General features: G+C 31.1%; 8 protein-coding genes across 8 annotated transcripts; 6 read left to right on the top strand and 2 right to left on the bottom strand.

Annotated features, from left to right (window-relative positions):
* Nucleotides 1-70: 70 nt before the first annotated feature.
* On the top strand, nt 71-2,476 carry EIN_169580 (DNA repair and recombination protein RAD26, putative; the record flags this gene model as incomplete). Its single annotated transcript, XM_004183811.1, has 1 exon — nt 71-2,476. One exon carries the CDS (start codon nt 71-73, stop codon nt 2,474-2,476), a length of 2,406 nt encoding a protein of 801 aa, XP_004183859.1.
* A 1,659-nt stretch (nt 2,477-4,135) lies between these two features.
* Nucleotides 4,136-4,552, top strand: EIN_169570 (hypothetical protein; the record flags this gene model as incomplete). The annotated part of the gene is made up of 1 exon (XM_004183810.1): nt 4,136-4,552. The coding sequence occupies one exon, from the start codon at nt 4,136-4,138 to the stop codon at nt 4,550-4,552; it is 417 nt and encodes a 138-aa protein (XP_004183858.1).
* Nucleotides 4,553-5,897: 1,345 nt separating this feature from the next.
* Nucleotides 5,898-6,335, top strand: EIN_169560 (r2r3-MYB transcription factor, putative; the record flags this gene model as incomplete). The annotated part of the gene is made up of 1 exon (XM_004183809.1): nt 5,898-6,335. One exon carries the CDS (start codon nt 5,898-5,900, stop codon nt 6,333-6,335), a length of 438 nt encoding a protein of 145 aa, XP_004183857.1.
* A 6,989-nt stretch (nt 6,336-13,324) lies between these two features.
* Nucleotides 13,325-14,878, bottom strand: EIN_169550 (hypothetical protein; the record flags this gene model as incomplete). Its single annotated transcript, XM_004183808.1, has 1 exon — nt 13,325-14,878. One exon carries the CDS (start codon nt 14,876-14,878, stop codon nt 13,325-13,327), a length of 1,554 nt encoding a protein of 517 aa, XP_004183856.1.
* Nucleotides 14,879-15,438: 560 nt separating this feature from the next.
* On the top strand, nt 15,439-16,128 carry EIN_169540 (hypothetical protein; the record flags this gene model as incomplete). Its single annotated transcript, XM_004183807.1, has 1 exon — nt 15,439-16,128. The coding sequence occupies one exon, from the start codon at nt 15,439-15,441 to the stop codon at nt 16,126-16,128; it is 690 nt and encodes a 229-aa protein (XP_004183855.1).
* A 476-nt stretch (nt 16,129-16,604) lies between these two features.
* EIN_169530 (tyrosine protein kinase, putative) lies at nt 16,605-18,995 on the top strand (the record flags this gene model as incomplete). The annotated part of the gene is made up of 1 exon (XM_004183806.1): nt 16,605-18,995. The coding sequence occupies one exon, from the start codon at nt 16,605-16,607 to the stop codon at nt 18,993-18,995; it is 2,391 nt and encodes a 796-aa protein (XP_004183854.1).
* A 99-nt stretch (nt 18,996-19,094) lies between these two features.
* EIN_169520 (calcium-binding protein, putative) lies at nt 19,095-19,589 on the bottom strand (the record flags this gene model as incomplete). The annotated part of the gene is made up of 1 exon (XM_004183805.1): nt 19,095-19,589. One exon carries the CDS (start codon nt 19,587-19,589, stop codon nt 19,095-19,097), a length of 495 nt encoding a protein of 164 aa, XP_004183853.1.
* A 287-nt stretch (nt 19,590-19,876) lies between these two features.
* Nucleotides 19,877-20,881, top strand: EIN_169510 (hypothetical protein; the record flags this gene model as incomplete). Its single annotated transcript, XM_004183804.1, has 1 exon — nt 19,877-20,881. One exon carries the CDS (start codon nt 19,877-19,879, stop codon nt 20,879-20,881), a length of 1,005 nt encoding a protein of 334 aa, XP_004183852.1.
* Nucleotides 20,882-22,061: the final 1,180 nt, after the last annotated feature.

The raw sequence follows: 22,061 nt of genomic DNA, 5'->3' as shown, positions 1-22,061 counted from the left end.
TAACATATATAATAATAATAATAATAATAATCCTATATAAAATATAACAGAAGGAAAACTCAATAATTCAATGAAAAGGAAGTTTGATGACGAGGAGTTTCACAGTGAAGAGTCAAATGATGTCCAAGAGATTACAGCACCAGATACAAAAGCGAGTGGAATAAGTTTAGTTGATGATGACGATTCATCGCGAGAAGAATTGATTAAAAAAGGAAAACTGAATCCATTAGGACAAGACGAAGATGCGAAAGGGACGGACGCTGTATTTGTGGAGAATAAAGAAGATGTCCGCGAGTGGAGTGATGATGTCTTTTTAGAGTATTTCCATGAACGTTTGAGCCAAAAAGGGAGTTCACATTTAGACGCTGAAAACAATGTGAAGCCCGAAGGCGAGTTAAAGACGTTTCGTTCCGGATTTTTAATACGACAAAAGTTATATGAAGAACTCTATGAACATCAGCGAGTTGGTGTGAAGTGGATGTACGAGTTATATAAACAAGGAGGAGGAGGGATAGTTGGTGATGAAATGGGTTTAGGAAAGACTCTGATGGTCCTTTCCTTCTTAGAAGGACTTCACTCGACGTTATATGCCAAATGTACACAATCAAAAAGTGATGTTCTTACGACTCGTGGAGAGATGCGCGTCGGTAACATTTTAATCATATGTCCACTAACTTTAATATCACATTGGGTTTCTGAAGCCCATCGATTTGTCCCCTTTTTTAGGGTTATAGTGCTCCATCGAGCACTTTCATCAAGTGGGCAAGACAATCTTGAGTTACTCACACAGGCGTCCAATTGTATATTTGTCACAACATACGACTTTGTGAGAAACAAATTGAATGATTTGAATCGGGTGACATATTTGTACACTATACTTGATGAAGGACATAAAATTAAGAACCCTAAAAGTGGCATTTCGATTGCGATAAAATCATTGAGAAGCGAAAACAGATTGATTCTGTCGGGGTCCCCTATTCAAAACAATTTGGCCGAGCTCTGGTCGCTGTTCGACTTTGTGTACCCCGGCAAGTTGGGGACACTTCCCGTCTTCAAACAACAATTCATCGACCCAATCAAATTTGGGTCTTATACTTCTGCGAGCTACTTTCAATTCACTGCCGCTTTAAAATGCGCGAAAGCGCTGAAAGACACGATTGCGCCATTTTTATTGCGAAGACTCAAAAAAGATGTGTTACCGACTTTACCCAACAAAACGGAGAATGTGGTCTTTGTCAAGCTTTCCCTGAAACAACGAGAGTTATACTTAGAGTACATCAACTCCTTTTCAGTTACAAAAGTGATCAACGGCGATACCAATTTGCTTGTAGCGATCGATTACTTGCGCAAAGTGTGTAACCACCCACTTCTGTTGAATAAGAACGTTGAGATGGACCACGAGAATGTCATGGAGAGTGCAAAGGTCAAAGTCTTATTAAGTCTCTTAGACAATTGGAGGAAGGAGAAGCACAAGGCACTAATCTTTTGTCAGACCAAGCAGATGTTGAATATTCTCCAGAAGGTGTTAGAGTACAACAAGTATATATTCTTACGAATGGATGGCGATGTTGCGGCTGGGAAGCGGAGTTCATTGATCGATGCGTTTAATCATGACGACACTATCAATTGTTTCATATTAACAACACGTGTTGGTGGGTTGGGTATTAATTTGACGGGAGCTGATCGGGTGGTCTTGTTTGACCCCGACTGGAATCCAACTGTGGACTCTCAGGCCAAAGAACGAACGTTGCGTATAGGGCAGATTAAGAACGTTTCGATATACAAATTGATATGTTCTGGGACGATAGAAGAGAGGATATACAATAGACAGATATCAAAGGAAATTATATCAAACAAGATACTCAGCGACCAAAATGAAGTACTCAGAAAGCAATTTAAGAAGCAAATTGTGAAGGAATTGTTCCAGTTGACAGATACAGTGCCAAAAAAAGAATCGAAGAAACAAGTAGACAGTGACGACCAGAGTGACAAAGACGACGAGAAAGACGAGAAGAAGAACAAAATTGATTTGATGGGAAAAGTCGTTGAAGGCGATGAAAAGGTGATCGACGAAATTTTGATGGAGAAGGCAAACACGCTGTCGGATGAAGAGAAAAGGTTGACAGACGAAGAGACTGCTAAAATAGCGGAAGAGGCTATTTACAAGTTAAAACTGGTCAAACGGAATCAGATCATGGGGAGAAGAAAAAGTTCTTCCGCTGTTGTTTCTAAAGAGTCTGTGGTGTCGTCCCCTCAAGTACCAAAGCAAGAAAAAGGGGAGAACGTTGAAGGACTAACTTTGGCAGAGCGTCTAGCCAATTTCATTGAAAAGAAAGGTGGCAAAGTTTCGAGCGATGATGTTCTCAAAGAGTTTTCTAATGACATTTCTGGGATCAATGAGACACGTGTTTTCAAGTCTTTGTTGAAGAACTTGTGTCGACTTGATAAGAAGAGACATCTCTGGGTAGCAAAATGATTGTATGGTTTATATAATAGTTTAAAATACTATACTTAATACATAAGTTTTCCTTTTTGAAGAGTATAAATTTGATAGATTATTTTATTATAAAATCTGGTATATAAGAAGAAGTGTTGCGGATAATAAATATATAATTGTTTTATTATTTATTACTAGTTTAAACTTCCTGAGGGAAAACGAACTTTAAAAACTTGAAAGACCATGACAGAGGAAAAAGCAAAGGAAATTGAGTGGGTTAGTCCAATCCCATTAGTCCCAACAGAAGAATCAAAGACAACAGCAGTCGTTGAACCATTGGATCCAACAGCATATCTTCATACACTGCATCAACAAACCGTGTGTTGTGCAAGCGCACTCGACGACTACATCGCAAAATTGGAGGGCCTTCTTGAGACAGTTTGATTTTATTGTATTATAATTTATAGATTAAGTATAGTTTAATTGTGATACCATTTTTAGAGCGGTATTAAGCTTTGACTGTTGTGGTGATGTGCTGAAATGTAGTGTGCAGATTCAACTGAAAAATCGACTGTGATCCACAAACAAAGTACAAATGATGTGTTACTGTCGGTGTTGGACTTTTCTGATTCCGTTGATCAACTTTTGAGTAGATTTGATCAAATAGAGCAATCGGTTGGAGGACTACTTGAACTCAATAGTGAGGTGTTTGTTCTGTAAAGTGTTTTTACTCGAATGAAAAAAGGAATTAATTTGTAGAAAAGAGTTGAGGAAAAAAGTCGAAAAGCTCGAGTTGTTTGTAAGGCAGCTTTGTTTTAAAAAATAAGAAATTTTAGTCATTCTACCTTTCAGTTCAGATCAAATTACTGTAAGTTTTTTGTAAAGAATTTTCAATGTGTATATGCCATATTAAAGAACTAACTTTTTATTAATATTAATTTAATTAATTTATAGTAATTTATAATAAATAAAATTATAATAAAACAAATTATAGGCTCTCAACAACAACACAGACAGACGGAAAATGTCACAAAAACATAAAATTTTGATGTACAGAAATGTTTCCTTATATCCCGAAATTTTATTGATAATTAAAGTAAAATAAAAAGAAGAAATGGAAGATCGGCACCTAGTTTTCCCATCCGTAAATTGCGGTCATACTTATTATTATTAAGTTCTTCAATTCACTAATAATTTCACAAAAAGAGTATTACAACAAATAGTAAATATAATTATAATTTATGGTAAAAAGAATCTGATTTGTGAAGAAATAATAACTGCGGTGTTTTATATTTAACATTGCAAATAAAAGCCAAATGGTATTTACACATTTATTTACTACAAATGACCTTTCTTGATTTTTCGATTCTATATTTGTAGCTTTTTTCATTGTTCAGCAACAAGCGCATTTATTTACCATAAAATTCCCTTTTTGCAAATCTAGCAGAAATCATCTTTACTTTTCTTCATTCTTATCTCTTTTTTTCATACCAAAACCGGTGCATCAAATTTGTCAATACCAAAACGCTCCAAAGGTCTTCTATTTCTTCCTTTGCCTCAAAGTATTGCATATATAGTTAAAACAACTATAAACAATAGTATATCATATATAGAAATATCAAATAGAAAAAAAGTATTAGACATGGATTGAAAAAAAGTGGGTATTTGAAACCCAAAAAAAACTCTTTTTAAAGTGCAATGGAATATTCACCTAAGGTCCCATATCAACCGAACTATTACTACTTTCAGTTGCCTCAATCATCTCTAGGACAGCCAATTATAGTCGGTGCGGTTCAAAATCAGCCCACACAATATAACTTTGGCAATCAAGTCGATATTATTAACCAACCTGTATATTTCGATCAACAAAATTTTCCATGCGCAAGACGGCCGAAGAAAGTCTCTGATGCGGAAGAAGAGGAAAAACAAATCTCTACATTTGTTTTTGTCCTCTTCATGGTCGGCTTTGTCACATTCTTCACTTGGGTGTCCGCTTTTGTTCTCTCCAGAAAATCAAAAGAACTGCTCACACGCTTCGTTGGGAATGTCTCTTTGTATCTCTTTTTCTTCACTATGATTACTGCAGCACTAGGACTTCTTCTGTTTTTGTTATAAACGATGCTTTTTCATATTGTTTGGTATACCATCAATTTACTGAGATTGTTCTCTAAAATAGAGTATTATTCGTTTTGAACGGAACAATATGTGTGTTTTGGTAGTACAATTATAACACTTTATTTTATTATTAATTATTAGTTACATATTAATTATAATTTAGTGATAATTCTATTATAATTTTATATACCCCACTTATTTATTCTATTATTAAATTCATATATTAATCTATTAGAATATTAATATTTATTAGTAGTAGTGGAATTAGTATTAATAGTCAAATAGTAATAGATTATTATTTGAATCAAAAAGAAAAAAATATCCGGAACTGTGATTCGACTCAAGCTAACTTTTTGTCCTGCTAATATTCCACTTTCTGCTTCTTGTTTAAACCCAGGGCATAGTATATCTAAGTATGGGAAACATAAAGAAGTAATATAAATTATGTGATGTATCAATTTTGTATATTATTTTTAATTTTTATTATTATGGGATTTCTTAATATTTTATTATCATTTTAAATAATTAAAAAAAACTATTAAACTTGGTAATTTAAAAAGTCGTAACTACTAATAAATTAATATGAAACCATACAAATAACAGGTATATATTATTATTATGTATTTATAATTAATCAAAACATTTTATTAATTATTTGAGAAGTTTAATTGTTTCTTTTAAGAATATCAATTAAATTGTCTTTGAATAATAGTTTTTTTGTTTTTTAATCAAATTTACTTTTAAATAATCATTTAAAAACGAAAAAGTTTGTCAAATAATAAATGGTTTAATTATAGTTTTTTATTATACAACACTTGCTATGTCTTATTGTCAAAACAATTGTTATTGAAAATGTTTTAAAAAGGTTTTTGTTTTAGATATTACTCTATTTATGTCTTGTTTTTTTTTTTTTCATATTTTGGTTATTTTTATATTTAAGTTAACAAATATTCCTAATTTTTTTAACGAAAAATAACACCAGGTGTCTTCTAAACGTCATTTTAGGCGGCTTTCAATATCTTTCAAGCAGAATTATTAACCAAACTCTCCAAACTTCCAGATTTATCGTTGTACTGTTATTGTTACAAGCCGGTAATTTCACACTTTAAAAAGTCAACAAGATTTATCCAACAAATTACTGAACCATACTGATTTGGTTTTTAAACGATTAATTACTCTTTGAAGAAACAGAAATTAATTAATTAAACTGAAATAGTAAACAAAGCTATTAATCTATTTATTAAAAATAACACAAGACAACAAAATAGAAGGCGAATCAAGATTTGATATCAAAAGAATCTATTTTGACCTTATATAATGGAACTGATTCATTCAAAATCAAAAGATGGAAATTGTTCTAAAAGCCCCACAGCAAATAAAATTTGGGCCATGGTCTTCGAGTGAAGATGATGCACTCTTACAAGCAATACAAGAGTATGGTATTAAAGACTGGAAGAAAGTAGAAAAGAACATAAAAGGACGCAATCGTAAACAGTGTCGAGAACGGTACTTTAACTCTTTGATGTTTAAGAATCAAAGTAAGAGACCATGGACAATTGAAGAAGATCAAACTATAATGAAAACCAGAAAAGAAGTTGGTAATAAATGGACGTTTATCAGTAAGTGTCTTCAAGGGCGGAGTGCTAATGATGTGAAAAACAGGTACTTTGGAACCCTCAAAAGATTTGAATCAAGAAGTACGAGAATGTTATCTGAAGAATCCAAAAATCGTTTAGGGGTCTTTTGTCCAGTGGATATCACCCTTTATTCTGTAATTTATTAATTTCCTTATTTTCAATGTTTTTTACTATATTTTGATAAATGGTGAACCTTTGTACATGAATAAATAATACCATGAAAATATATTTATAGAAATGATTACGTCATTATCCATTTTTGGAACTTTTTTGGAATTCGTTTATCTTTTTTTTAGTTGAAATACAATAGTATTAACAATTTTTACACCACTCAAGACTGTATTTGTAATTTAGAAAAGCCGAAAATTGTTGAAATCAGTTTATTATGATTTAAAGTTGAGTAAAGAATATTGCACGGTAATGTATTAACCTTTTATTTTATTGCCAAAATGAAAGACTTTTGGAATGTTGTCGATACCATTTATACTAACTATTTTTTATTAAAGTTATATAAATTGATTAAAAGTTGTTTAAAATGTTTCAAAGAAGTAAAACAAACTTCATATTTTGTTATAAATGATGAGGATTTTTATATTATTTAAAAATAATTTACAAATATATTATAAATAAAAAAAGGCTTTACATTTTAGTTTACTCTTTTGTTCAATTATTGGTTTTGTTGAATGGATTTTGAAATATCAAAATAACTGATAAAAGACACGTGATTAATCTTCTTATAGCTATTCGGCGACTTCTGTTATTGTTGATATGTCGAAGACTTTTTTAGCCTTTTTGAAAGTTTCCAACTTTGTTAAGTACTAAACAACTAATTATATTAATTTATTATACCTTATTTACAATAGTCCCCAAAAATATCAAAAGACATAATAGTTGTTATAATTTGTAATTTAATAATCAAATAATTATAATTTCAAATATAATTTGGGAAAAAATAAGATGGATATCTTTTAAACACAAACACGACACGTTGATGTTTTTATTTTTTAGTATTTCATAATTAATATTTACTACATTATTATCACACTTAAAACTAGAAATGGTAGTTGTTTTTATTATTTTTTTATAGTACTTTATTATTGTACAAAAAACTAAAAATTATATTTTTAATTTACATTTAGTTCGATGAAAAAATATTCGAATTACACAAACTTTTTGTATTATTTTTTTTAAACTTAACTTGTTATTTAAAATGTCATTTTTTCTTTATGAAGTCATTCTTAAAGAGTGGCATTTACATCACTATGTGTTACAACACAAAACGAACTTTAAATTTTATCAAAAGAATAATTAAAGCCAAAGTTTGTCATAGAAGTAATAGATAATATTGGTTATTCTGTTATGTGGATAAGAATTAGTCAACAAAAAACAATAGTTTTTTTCTTCAATTAACGATAAAATTAGAAATGGATCGTTTGATTTGTTGGGAACTTGTTTAACTGCAACTCTGAATGCAAAATTAAAGTAGTTTGCCTTTTATACTCTCCACAAAAAACAAATAAAAATATACAAAGCAACGCACACCAGAACCAACAGTCCAAAACAAACCTTTTTGTAAACACAAAGGTTGTTCTTCAGAAATTGTATTTATATTGCCAAAGATTCAAAAGTTAGTGGTATAGTCTTTGATCCTTGGCATTTTAATCACAATGAATCAACAATTCTTAAAGAAGTACACAACACCATTTCTAATGAAACAAAATTGTTGTTAATTAAAGATGCCAATGATGGAATTTCAAGTTCGTTGTCAAGACTCAACAATAACATTGTAATAGATGCACAAAAGTTATATAAGATAAGATGTCAATCAAATCGGTATAACAATAAGAAACACGCAGAAAATTTTAGAAAGTTACTTTGATTCACTTGAAGATTTCAATACTTTATATTCACTGATATAGAAGGTCGTTTTTTGAGTTGCTTTTGTCTGAGTTTGACTTCTATACAAGACTACCATAAAACTGTCTTGTGGTTGATGATACCCACTGCACCAACAAATTTAACAAACTGTTGTTTATGATTGTTTTTAAAAATAACAATAAAAATGGTGTGTTTGGAATTTATATATGATTCATTGATAATTTTTTTGTGATTTTCCTCGATGAACTAAAAGTGAATTGAATAAAAGGAAAAAGCATTTTTTGGCTTTTTAGGAGACATGTTAGAGACACAAAGTTCGTCGTTATTAAAGGTGTTTGGTTCAACTATAAAAATAACTCATTGTTATTTACATATTGGAAGAAATATAATAAACCATTTTAATAAAAAAAAGAAATAATTAGTATTTTTATGATATGTTTCGGGGAAATTCAGACATTTAAAAAGCTGAAGCATTGTTTGTGAACAAGTTACTCTTTTGATGCAACGTCTTAAATCCAAATATCATTTGATCAACAAGTAGATAACATGTTTACTCAGAAAGACTTTGCAGACTATTTATCAATGGTTTATATGACCGATAAATATACTCAAGTTGAATTCTACAAGCCTTCAACTAAATATAGAATGTTGAGAACGCTATTTGACATTAAAAATACTTTTCTGCCATTACAAGTTGACCAAAGATTATATGCCAAATTTAGTTGAAGCATTTTTTTCTCATGCAACTTTATCCGTTCAACAAACAATTCCTTCATTGGGTAGATGCACAAGCCTTTGTTCTTTACACAAAACAGTTGCATTGCAATGCTGAGCTTTCACATAAAAAGAAATGCAAATAAGCTTACTAGTCATCCCTAATAAATTGTTAAAAACTCTGATACCTAACACAATTAAGTCTCTCCTCAATAATTATAAAACTGTTACATGCATGGAAGACTGCACAATAGAAAAAGTAATAATTATACTTGCAACTTATACACGAGTAGTGGAGTTCCTTGTCACCACATGTTGTATAATAAATATTTTAAAGAAGACAATTTTCAAGACAAGAGATGTCCAATTGGGTATCAATTCAGTCATACATCCAATTGTAAAATGCCAGAATAACACTCCTATACTTTTAAAGGCAGATTTTAGAGCCAATTTATTTATAGAAAACACTACTGAACCAACTCATGAAGTTAGAATTATCACAGAAGAAAGAGAAATAACCAGAGGTGATATTAAAAAGAAGTTGTGTAATGTTGCTAATCTTTTGAGTAGAAAAACAATATTTAAAAATGTTGTGGAATTTTTACAGATTTTTGAGAATTGTAAAAGTGATGATACTCAATACAAAAATGAGAAATAAAGGATTGAAAGTATGTCAAATACAAAGGAAGATTTAAAACTATTACATCCAAATTGGTTGATAAGTCCCTTTGGTTCAAACATTACAATAAAGAAAAAAACCAAGAAAAATAGCAAATTAGCAAATTAATACGTTTTTTGATTTTTTGTGTAATTCGAATATTTTTTCATCGAACTAAATGTAAATTAAAAATATAATTTTTATTTTTTGTGCAATAATAAAGTACTATAAAAAATAATAAAAACAACTACCATTTCTAGTTTTAAGTGTGATAATAATGTAGTAAATATTAATTATGAAATACTAAAAAATAAAAACATCAACGTGTCGTGTTTGTGTTTAAAAGATATCCATCAATAAATAATTTGAATGATTTTTTATTTCATTCTTTAATAATTATTTTAAATATATATAGTTTATTTTAAAAATTCTTTTAACATAAAAATTAGTGATTTGAATAATATTTTTACTATAATTTTTTTATATTAAAAAAATATTATATTTTAAGTCAGCCACTTTTAAAATTACTAACAAGAGACTCGAAAGTAGCCAAACAGAGTTCTTAAAAAATCAAAACCTTGCCACCACGTTTTGCAGACGTGTTAAAAAATATTTTTTTCGTATTTTTTCAAATTATGTTATTTTCGAATAATATGGCAAAAAAATAATTATGGTAACAAAAAATAATTATACAAAAATAATTAAAACATTTATTAATTAAAGTTACAATCATTGATATAATAATTAATATTTTGTTTGATGTAGTTCTTTGTTAATAGCACAATCTTTGATAAGTAATCTGTTTTTGGTCGTTTTTTTCTTTTGAGTTGGGTTCACAAACACGTTTTAATATAGAAAAACCATATTCACATGTTGCAGTTGAAGGTGGTATGCTCATCAAATAACGAAGAAGGTTGTTCAAATTTGAATTTTTCCTTAAAAGGGGTTAATAATCAAGAAGATCAATTTTATCAACGACCCACGTTTCTTTGAATTTATGAAGATGTTCTCTTTTTTGTAAAATAATACCATTTCTCAAGTGTACATAATTATCCATATTCTTTATTTCATTTACTTCTTCCATATAGATTATCATATTTTTCGTTGGCTGATAATCACCGTTGATTATTTTATCAAAATGAATTGCAAAATGACACATTTCGTCCAACAAATTGCAGTGCGATTCTCTTTCTTTTTGTTTGAGAGGATTTATTTGACATTTTTAATGTATTTTGAACAAGTTCCTTTGAATTTTGGAGATGTGCAAACACTGTAAAAACGAACATCAAGTGTTGTTTCGAGTACCTGAATGAGATCTATCATCCATTCAATATCGAAAAAATCTATAATTTCTTTTAAGTTAGGAAACAACACAAATTGTTTATTAATTATATCTATTTTCATATTACTTATTTTCGTTTTATATAATTGAATTTTTTCATACGCTCTGAATATGCATGCATCCTTTCTTTGAAGTTCTTTGTTTAACATTTGGAGTTTTCCAATTGTATCCAAAATAAATAAAATGTGGTTTTTTATTACACTTCCACTGAACAACAAACACAATTGATTAACTGTATATTCACCACATTCTTTATCTTTGTCCTCAAAACCTTCCAAAAACTCGACCACATTATCATAATGTTTATGACACCAATCAAATATGGATTCAAGTGATAACCAACGAGTTGGACAATAAGTTGGAAACAACATAGAGTATTTTAAATAAAAAGACTTTTCAACTCTCAAAAAATAACATATTTCAGATATGATTTCAACACATTCATTGGCTCCATCAACACTTAAATATTCTTCTGCGCATAGATCTAAACGGTGACAGAAACACCAAACTGACATAATTTCAAATTGTCGTTTGGGTATAACACTAAATTCTCGAACAACAAGAGGACCCACACCATTTTCCACCCCTTGCATGTTTCCTGCCCCATCAGTTACTATTGCAGATACTTTATTTTTGTCACATTTAACACATTTTAAACCTTCGATTAAGTTTTCTTTCGTGTTCTCACCAGTAGCCTTGCCAGAATACGTTTTCACTTCAACCAAACGAGTGAGTACTTTTAAATCAGGCATAACAATTCTGGTGTAATAATTATACCAATGTTTGTGGTGTACTGTACATTCATCGGTCATTATAGCAGCATGTTGTGCTTTTTCACATGTTTCTTGTATGTTCTTTTCGATTTTGGTAGCTTCTATATTAATTCTTGATGTAATGGTTTGATGGCTTGATCTTATTTTGTCTAGAATTCCTATTCCTTCCATTTTTATGTATCTTTTAATCATCACCAAAAGTTTTTCAAGAACTTCAGCTTTACATACTATATTATTTTCTGCAAATAACAATGAAATTTCTGTTGTCAATTCTCTTCCACTTTCGATTAGTTTTTTATCTCTATTTACAGCAGATTCTGTCTCAACAGTTTCGTATTGAATAAATTCCATATTTTCTTTTTTGAAGCATATTTTAAACCATTGAAAAAATATTGAGCAACTTTGCATTTGGTTACTTCATCATTATTTTCTTCGTGTGTTAGGTAATGATCTGAGGCAATTGTTTTATTGATAATAATGACGCAAACTCTACAGAAATATTTTCTATCAACTAAAACCTCCATATTTCTTTCTTTACCCCAATCAATTTTGTATGGCCTTTTCATATTTATTACCAGATTCTTTTAAATAAAAAAATATATCTAAAAACAAATTTTAGGTTAAAAAAACAAATTTTGGAATTTTTATATGTTAAAGAAGAAAAGTGCTCATAATTGTTTCAATTTTTGTTTCTTTCAAAAAGTTTAAAACCCTTGCCATCTATTTTTATTTTTGGGTACTCTGGCCAAACAAGTTGTTTGAAACAACTATTAAACAACAATTCCAATAAAAACCAATTTATAACAAATTTTAATACATTAAATTATTTAATTTTAATTAATAATAAATTTTAAATTATTTATTCATGTTTTATTTTAGTAAAACAATTTAATTTAAAAAATTATATAAAATCTTGGTGTCTCAACAAATATTATAATAAAATATACTATACCTTTTTAACATTTACTACAAAATTAAAAGAAATTAATTTTTAAAATTTTTTCAAATTTTTTAAATCATTTCAATAATTTTAATAACGATTTCAAGATTTTTGTCCAAATCAACCATACAACAATTAAGCTCCTTTTCATTAGGTTTTTATTAACAAGAAAAAGAAATACACCACACAAACATGGTTTTATTTATTTCAATGAGAGTTATAAATACGAGATTACGTCCATCTTGAAAAAGACCGACAAAACCTCTAAAATAAAAAGCACTTTAAAAACTCGAAAGCCGCAATGGACGCATCAAAACTCGCTGGACTCAAGGATGTCAAATTAAAAGACACAACCACTGTTGACAAGTCAGCTCCAGTCATCGACAAGAATGTTGAACTCAAGAAGAATGACAGAGGACAACTCCTTCAAGGCATCGAAAAGGGTGCTGAACTCAAACAAACAGAAACCAACGACAGATCAGCCCCTGTCATTGCTGCTGATGTCAAGGTCGAAGAAGGAAAGCGTTCTGCACTCCTTGCTGACATCCAAAACAAGGCAAAGTGAGTTTTATTCATCTCTTCATTTCTCTTTTTTTGTTGTTTCTTTTCGGCTTTTATAATCTCTTCTTATCATTCTTATTATATTATTATATTATATTATAAATATGTATTGTTTTTATTAATATACTATACTTTTGCTTTTATTATTAACATTTAATATATTTATCTGAGACAAAAAAATATAAAAATACAATTATTTAAATTTTATAAATATACTATATCTTAATCATTAAAATATAGTAAAATAACAAAAGATTGAAAAGACTTAATTAAACCAGAACGACAACACAGATAAAGGCAGCAGTTAAACAGAAAATAGAAATACTTCCGTCTTGCCCCGGGACTTTACTTTCTTCATTATTTCCACTCTCTCCACCAGATGGCGTGTTGTCACTACTTATGACGCCCGGTTTATCACTACTTTCTTTACTTTCACTACTCTCACCACTTGGTTTGCCACTGCTTTCACCGCTATTGTTGCTACTCTCTTCACTTGATTGTGTGTTGTCGCTACTCATGGCATTACTTTCTTTACCTTCACTACTACTGCTCTCGTCGGGTTGTGAACTCTTTTGAGCTGAAGATGTATCGTCACTACTCTCAACAATTGTTTTGCAAGTTGATGTGTGATCAGAACACTTTTCTGTACACACCTCGTCGTCGTAGACCAATATTATTGCGTCCAAGTAGTACGTGACTTCACTTGGGTCAGTGTTTTGGAACTGAATGCCGTACCAATATTGGTCGCTTTCTTTCACACCCATTTCACTCAAGTTAATTGTGTACATCTGGAAATTAGTTGTCATTGAAATTGTTTTTTTGAACCCCGAAACGGTCTCAGCCCACAAATCCAAATTTGATGCTTTTGTTGCCTTTGCATAGAATGTGACTGCTTTGATCGACTTGGCGTACAATTGGTGGTCTCCCGTTGTAATTTTGAAGTATCCCCATTGTGCTATCTTAACAGAAACCGCACAGCTTCCCTCATATTTATTTGAGTCACACTCATTTTTAGTTCCTCCAGTTAAGAACAAAAATGGAGTCTCAAAACGATCAGTATAGACCGTGTTGTACTCAGGCATTTGACAACATTCTTGTGAGCTTGTCTTTGTAGTTTTTTGAAGTGTCGAGATGTCGAAGAATGTGTCTTGTGGGATTTTGAAGTTCCTTTCTGCTTCGTGGAGTGTTGTTGTGGAGTAATCATTGATAACCAAATTGACTGTGTCGTCATCGATTGACGTTATCAAGTAAGTGATTGGCAACGACAAGATTCCATTGTACTCCCATTGGTTCGACTCGTCTCGTGTCAAATCGTGTGTATTTCCACCCAACGAAATTTGCACTTTCTTTATTCCAACAACGTGGTTTCGAAAAATTGCACCAATGTACCCATTGCCTGAACCATCTTTGAGTTTCGCTTGGATATTCCCCGTGTGGTCACAAGCAACCATTCTATATGTTATGTTACATATTCCTAATGATGATTTACATAGACTCGGGAAAGCATTTGCAGCCATATCAAAGTGTGTGTAATCACCCGAGCAATGTTCACTGTTAGAACTGGCAGGACACTCATCAGTCACCATAAATCGTACAGAACCTAACTCACCAACAGCTTCATAACATATACCACACTGAGAAGCCTTGTTGAGAAAAGCTGTATTGGGTGCGCAACGAAAGAGTGTGTCCATATTAGCAGTCCCCAACTGACAACGTACATTTTCTGAGCTATAACTATCATAATAAGTAATTCTTGCTGCTTGACAATCGGACAATGGAGTCAGGTATGCACTTGAAATGGTCGTTAGAAGTATAAACAACATTTGAATGTTCACAGATATGTTTGTACGTTTTTAATGCGTATTTTCCTGTGATGTGTTTTATTTCCAAAAACAACAAAAAAACCGAATTGATATTTATTGGAAAAGAATTCGAAACAAACTGTAAACTATAATTTAATTGAATCAAAACTAATAATTTGTGTTCTTGTAACTGGATGTTTTTTTTTTCAAAAAAATATGTAACAACAAATTATCTTTCAATTAGAATCGAATTAACTATAAATATAGTTTTTAAAAGTATATATTATTTTCGTTTTTTTTGGAAATAAAAAAACATATTAACAGTTTAAAATGCGAAAAAGTAGAACTAAATTGGATATTATAAATTATTAATAAAAAATGCTATTTTTAGAAACCCACAAAACAAACAACAAAAAAATAAATTGTTATTAAAATTGTTATTATTTTTCGTCTAAAATATATGAAATAATAATTTACTTTTACAATTATAATGTTTTAATAAATTAATGATAATAATTATTATTATAATAGTATAATTGAAATACAAATTATACATGTTAGAAAATAAACTTGAAAAGCAAATGACGAAACAAGTGATTGAGATTTTGAGTGAGCTTAAAAGCGACGATTTGGGGAAGAGACAGACCGTCATTTCAAAAATTTACCAAAAAGAAATTGATGTTAGTATTTTTCAGGGCTTTGGGTACGATTTTACAACAACAATACTGCCTTATACGTCGAGCCTTGATAAAACAACCCAGAGTGAGTCGTTAAGTGTCACACTTGACTGGGTTAATTATCTTTTAACGCAACCGAAAGTCAACATTAAATTATACGACCTCTGCATGAAACAGTTTGTGAGTGATGTATATTATGCGTTGAACGACCAGGTTGAGACGTGTCTTGGGTTTGTTGTTCCTTTCCTTTGTGCTTCGTCTGTTTTTTGCACTCGCCATTTTTCTGGCCTTTTAAAGGCTGTGTCGTTCCACTCAGAAAATCACACACTTCTCATCTTTTCAATCTTAAAGGAAGTTCTCTCACTTGTGAATAGAAAAGTCATTTTCGTTCCTCCACTCGATTGGTCAGCTCTTTTAGTGCTTTTGGCACTTCTTTTCCATTTCTCAGATATCTCACAACAACATGAGATCATCGAAACATTAAGAGGAATGGAGCGCTATAACACAACTCTCACAACACAATACATATCAACATTTCTCAAGTCTTGTAATATACAAGAGACTTCGTTGTATGAGGGTCTGATGGTTGTTTAAACTATATATAATAGCATTTTTATTATAATTATTAATTCTTCGTCATATTGTTTTATTTTTTTTTATTAAATTTATAAACAATAATAATCAAATTATTATAGATTTAATTATTATAGTATTATTAATATTAAATAATAATTATAATTCAATTATTTTTTAATCCCGATTATTAGAGCATACTATCACTAATAATAAAACAATAATTATTACACCTTTTTTTTATTCAAAGGCTTCAAAAATAATTAATAATAAAAAAATATAAATTTATATGAAAAACCGAGTCGAGTGTTATTAATAATTAATACACAATCATTTTTGGTATTGAAAGAGTAATAATTCTCAAAACTCTTTGAAAGTGTATTTAACTACACCATACTAGTAAACAAAACTATAAATATAATTAAATGACTTTCAAGAGAACAGTTTTAATATGAAAAAAGCTGTGTTATACAAAACTATAAAACCTCAAACTGATAATGATTAAAGTTGAAATGGGTGAGCACATTCAAAAGAAAGTGTTAATTGGTGAAGCCAAAACTTTGCCTGTTACAGGTCTACGAGAATTTAACATGTTTATGGTGAATGGTCTTCTCTATGTCTTTGGAGGAGAAATTCCATTAACACAAGGTGCCACAGAATACAACAAAAACGTTTACTCATTCAGTATTCCAAATGCACGGTGGACTATGGATAAGTTCAATTCGAAGTCTGATGAGTATGACGAAGAGACGTTTGCGTTTTCCAAGTCTGCGGGTGTCACTGATGGGACTTTTATTTACTTTGTTGGTGGTGTTTCTTCGAAAAAGAACTTAACGAAGATCATTAAAGTGAATATGGAGACCAAAGAAGTCTTTTTCATCAAAATAGAAGGGATCAGTGATTTTGGAGTTGAGAACAGTGTAGTGTTATACAACGACAAACTTTATATCATCGGATTTCGCACCGGAAATCAGACGAAGAGTAATTCCTTTGTTATAATTGATATGAAGACTGAGAAGGTAGTGTCGACCAGTGAATTACCATTTGGAGTGATATTTAAACATGGCTCTTTTGTAACTACTGATGGGAAGATCTTTGTCATTGGTGGGAAAATAGGAGATGAGCATAACAAGGACATTTTCATGTACGATGCCTTCAGTAATAAAAAGAGTGAATGGGTCACAGTCGCCCAACTTCCAATTAAATTGTTAAGTCCGAATTGTGTATACATGCCGGACCAAAAGCTTGGAGTTATATTAGGTGGCGGAGAAGGGTTTGGCCTCTCAAATGACAAGATTTTATTATTAGATGTCGTCTCCAAACAATTAATAGAAAATCCAGAAGAGATTAAAATCACTAATAAAGGCGGGTCAATCTGTTCGAAAGGAAAAGAAATATTTGTCTTAGGAGCTACAGAGGGATTACAATTTCTCTCTTTTGATAAAGAAATGAATTTGGCTGTTCTTCGGAAAAATAACACGAAAGTCATCATTGGGACCACTGAATTTGTTTTGGTGTCGTTTGAGGACAAACCCGAATTTGATGAGAAAGTCTTAGAGACGTTAAAATTGGCTGGTCTTGATGACAATGATGCTTTAAAACAGTTATTACTTGAAAATGGGTATAACAGCGACGACTCATTTTCTGTCGCAAAACAAGAGGAATTCACTGATATGAAAATCGACGTGGTGACTGCAAAGAAGATCTCTCGAGCGCGACTCGAAGTCTATAATGAAGATGTCAAGTTTGATATGTCCCTCTTCGAACGATTTGGATACTTAACAGATGTTGTGCCGATCTCTGCGTTAGGCCAAGGTGCCTTTGGGTTAGTCTACAAAGCACTTTGGCTAGGGACCACTGAAGTAGCCATGAAAGGGATATCTGGAGATCCGGAGGATGCGGATCCGTTTGGAATACCACCACCAGATGGGAGTGCCAAAAAGGTAGAAAAAGACCCAACGAAGCCGAAGAAGGTGATTTCAAAAGAGGAGCAAAATGCTCAACTCGTTGATATAGCTAAGGAGGCCTTTGTGAGTTCCAAGTTGAAACATCCAAATTTGTCGACTATGTATGGGATATACAAACATCACTTTGAAGCTACTGGAGAAGATAAATTGTATATGATTCTTGCTTTGGCAAAGGGCGATGTGCTTAAACTAGTAAAAAAGGTTAAAAAGCCATTTATGGATTTACTGCAAGTAGCTGAGGATATAGCAGCTGGGATGGCATATTTGGGATCATTAAGTATTATTCATAGAGACTTGGCTCTGAGAAATGTGTTGTGGTATGAAGACGCAAGTGGGTTGAGAGGAAGAATCTCCGACTTTGGGTTGTCAAGAGTGTCTGAGAGTGGGGAGTACCAAGCCAAGGATGATGCCAAGATCCCATTCAAATGGACTGCGCCGGAGGCTTTAGCATCGAAGAAGTTTGATGTCTTCAATGATATATGGGCGTATGGCGTGACCATTTGGGAATTATTTAGTGGTGGAAATCTACCATATTCCAATCTTGTAGGTGCTCCCGCCGTTCTTGATGCGGTTCAGTCTGGGGTTCGACTAGCAAAGCCGGATTTTTTGAAAAACCCGTTCAAAAGAGAAAAAGAAGCTGGGGGATATGCACCAAAGCCTGTTGTTCAAGAAGAAAATGACTATGGAGTCGAAGATGATGAAGCTGAAAAAGAAGAAGAAGAAGATCCAATAGGAGATTTAGTCTATAAAATCATGTTAGATACATGGAACATCACTCCAAATAAAAGACCAGGGTTCATGGAAATATACAAACGACTGGAAGAGGTACGAGCGAAGTCTGTTGCGTTCTTGAAGTCTCTTGGAGTGAACAAACCTGTAGAGCCGCCTAAAGAAGAGGAAGAACAAGACGCATATGAGTAAGTTCTTATTCTTTGCAATTTATAGATTATTTATAATAACTAAAACTAGACGAATAGTAAAAAAAACCCTGAACTAGAAGTAATAGTAAAAAATAGTAAATTATTCGGCTTTTTTATTACTTGGCACAGTGTTTTTGTCTTGTGGAGGGAGGAAGAATTTAAGGAACTCTTGAAGAGTAATATACCCGTCTAAGTCCCCATCTACTGAATCAAGAAAAGACTCAATTTCTTCATTTTTTAAGTCTTTGCCCATCTTCTTCATTAAACGAGCTAACTCCTTTTCACCTATTTTGCCTTTGTCATGAATGTCGAGAAGAAGGAAGACTGTTGTAAATACACTTTTCGCATCTTTCCCAAACCCTTTGTTTAAGATCGCCATTAAACGCGCAAACTGGCGAATATCAATTTCACCGTCATCATCCAAATCTGCCAAGTTGAATAAAAGGGTCTGACTGGCTTTGTCACTCTCAACTATGTCTCGACGCCACATTTTTACACCTTCAAAGTATTCGTCGGCATTCACTTTGCCTGTTTTGTTCGTATCGATGTCCGCAAAAAACTCTTCAATGGTGCGTCCTGGTGGTTTTTCAGCCATTTTAAGTAAAACAGTCTCTAAGTAGGGTTTTGTAATTAAGTGTTTTTTTCAAAGGAAACATTTTTTGAATAGAATAAAAATAAGGTAATATTAACTATTGTTATAGTTTAGAAATGATAATGAATTCTTATAAGTTATTTTTATTCAACTTTTTTTTGTATTTAAATAAAAAGAAACTGTAAAAAGTAATGAAACTTATAGACAGCGAAGTGTGGCGGGAATTTGTTTATCAGATTTCAAGTCTTGACGAATCACAAAACAAAACGATTTTCTTTTTAATATATCGGATGTTCAATTTTTTGGACGAACAAAGTAATTTTAATGAACAACTCCAAAAAGAATTTTCAGTTGAAACTGTCGACGATATTGAAGATAAACCGAAACAACTTGAAACTAAACTTTCACACAAAAACGAAGAAATACTCATAAAAAAACCACAAGACGATTTAGCCGAAAATAATAATTTGGATAACAATAACGACATTTTCCAAGTAAATTCCGAACAAGAAAGTTCGTGCCTGTTCGACAGACTTTTGGCAATTCAACAAGAACTTTTAAAAAATGATAAAACCGCTCCTAACTTTACTCAAACATATTCAGATTTTTTCACTGATGAAGATGAAAAAAGTGATAACGAAACACTTCCAATTTTACCACAAAACGATATTAAAACAAACAACAAAACGACGCAAAGCGATAAAGAGGAGGAAATTGAGCGCAACAAATTACTTGACACCTTTCTTCAACAATTTGATGCAGTGAAAATTACAAAAACGCAAAATAAAAAGTCGGAAAAGACCGAAAAAGTCACAAAACCGCCAAAAAGTCTGAAAGAGCGAATTGCAGACAAACTACCATCAAAAGACAGTAAAAATCTTCAACACGAAAAACAAGGAAAAACATATTCTGTTGATTTAACTCCCTTTTCCGTGTCTTTAAAAGACCAACTTGATTATATGGAACTTGAAAGATTTAAAGAAAAACTAAATATCTACAACGATTACAAAGATGACAAAACTCAAAGGAGCGATAATAATTTGGCCGATAATACTTTCAACATTTTCAATTTTGAAAAAAGTCCAAAACTGACGTGGAGAGACGTGGAGAAATGTTTTTGTTTTGATAACGATAACACTTTGCCTGTGAGCAAAATTGAGTTTGAAAGTATGCGGGGAAACTATCAAGAGTATTTCGAAATGAAACAAAGGTGGAAACAAATGGAAATGTGCGTTAATAAAATGTGGGCGTCACCACTCATCATTTTTGAAAAATTCAACCAACTGGCTGTGTAGTTCAACACTTATGGTTGTTTGGCGGAATTCAACCTTCGACTGTATTATAATTTTGGTTTATTTTTAAATTAACAATTTTCTAAAATATTCAACTAAATACCAGGGCTGCAAACCGGATTCAACTGGTGGCTAGCCCGTGTTAATTTTTAAATATTTTCAGCCAGAATTTGTGTTTGGAACTATTATTTTTAATTCGTTGAATAAATTAATTAGGATTTGTCAGCCAGTAGTGATAAAAAAATGGCTAGCCACAAAATCGTCCAAACTATACACATTCTAAAATGATGGTAAAAAAGAAAACCATTTAAATAATGAGGAATAGAAAGTATAGTTTTATGTAGTTTTGAAAAGCCATAACAAATCTCCATGTTTTTTTAATAGTTTTAAAACATAGTAAATTAAATTAATGGTAATAGTTTGTTGTTTATGTCAAACAAAAAATACTCAAGTAAATTATAGTAATAAATGATTATTTATTCAGGGATAAAAAACACAGAAAACAAAAAGACAGAAAACAATATGTTATACCATTTTATTATTGTGTTTTTAAAAGATGTTTTTTCTGTATAATTGTCATTTATCAAAACCATCTTTATTTTGAAAAAATTTTAAAACATAAATATGAACATTTAATTGTTTGAAATGATGTGTTTTCATCAACAGACATTACTTCTTTTTTATGTTATAATATTTGGGATTTTTGAAGTGTTTTAATTAAATATTCTACAAAACGATGTAATACTCATAAAAGCAAGTAGATTGTTATTTGACATGTACTATAAATACATATTCAAATAAATTACCCAAATCTAACACTTTTTGACTTTTAAATAATAAAGAAAATGTTAATAATTTTCATATTTAACAATTTGTTTTAAATAATAATTGATAATTCATAGTGTAACATTAAAAACAAATTTTCAACGACCATTTAACTGTGTTTGGATAAAGTTAATACACATAACTAATTATAAATATTATGTATTTTTTAAAATGACATAAATTGTTTTTGTGAATCAAAACAAATTGTTAAATTTTGTGCAACTCGATCCAAAGTTGTTAACAACTTGTATTATTTTAAATAAAAACTATTATCATGTTTTCTTTATTAAATGTGCTGTTTAGAACACAACGAAATGAACATGAAAATAAATATATATACATGGTATCGTCCAACCTT

This window comes from Entamoeba invadens (assembly GCF_000330505.1).
Source record: "Entamoeba invadens IP1 unplaced genomic scaffold scaff_1105074725591, whole genome shotgun sequence".
Classification (NCBI taxonomy): Eukaryota; Evosea; order Mastigamoebida; family Endamoebidae; genus Entamoeba; species Entamoeba invadens.
This window is presented reverse-complemented; position numbering and strand designations above follow the sequence as displayed.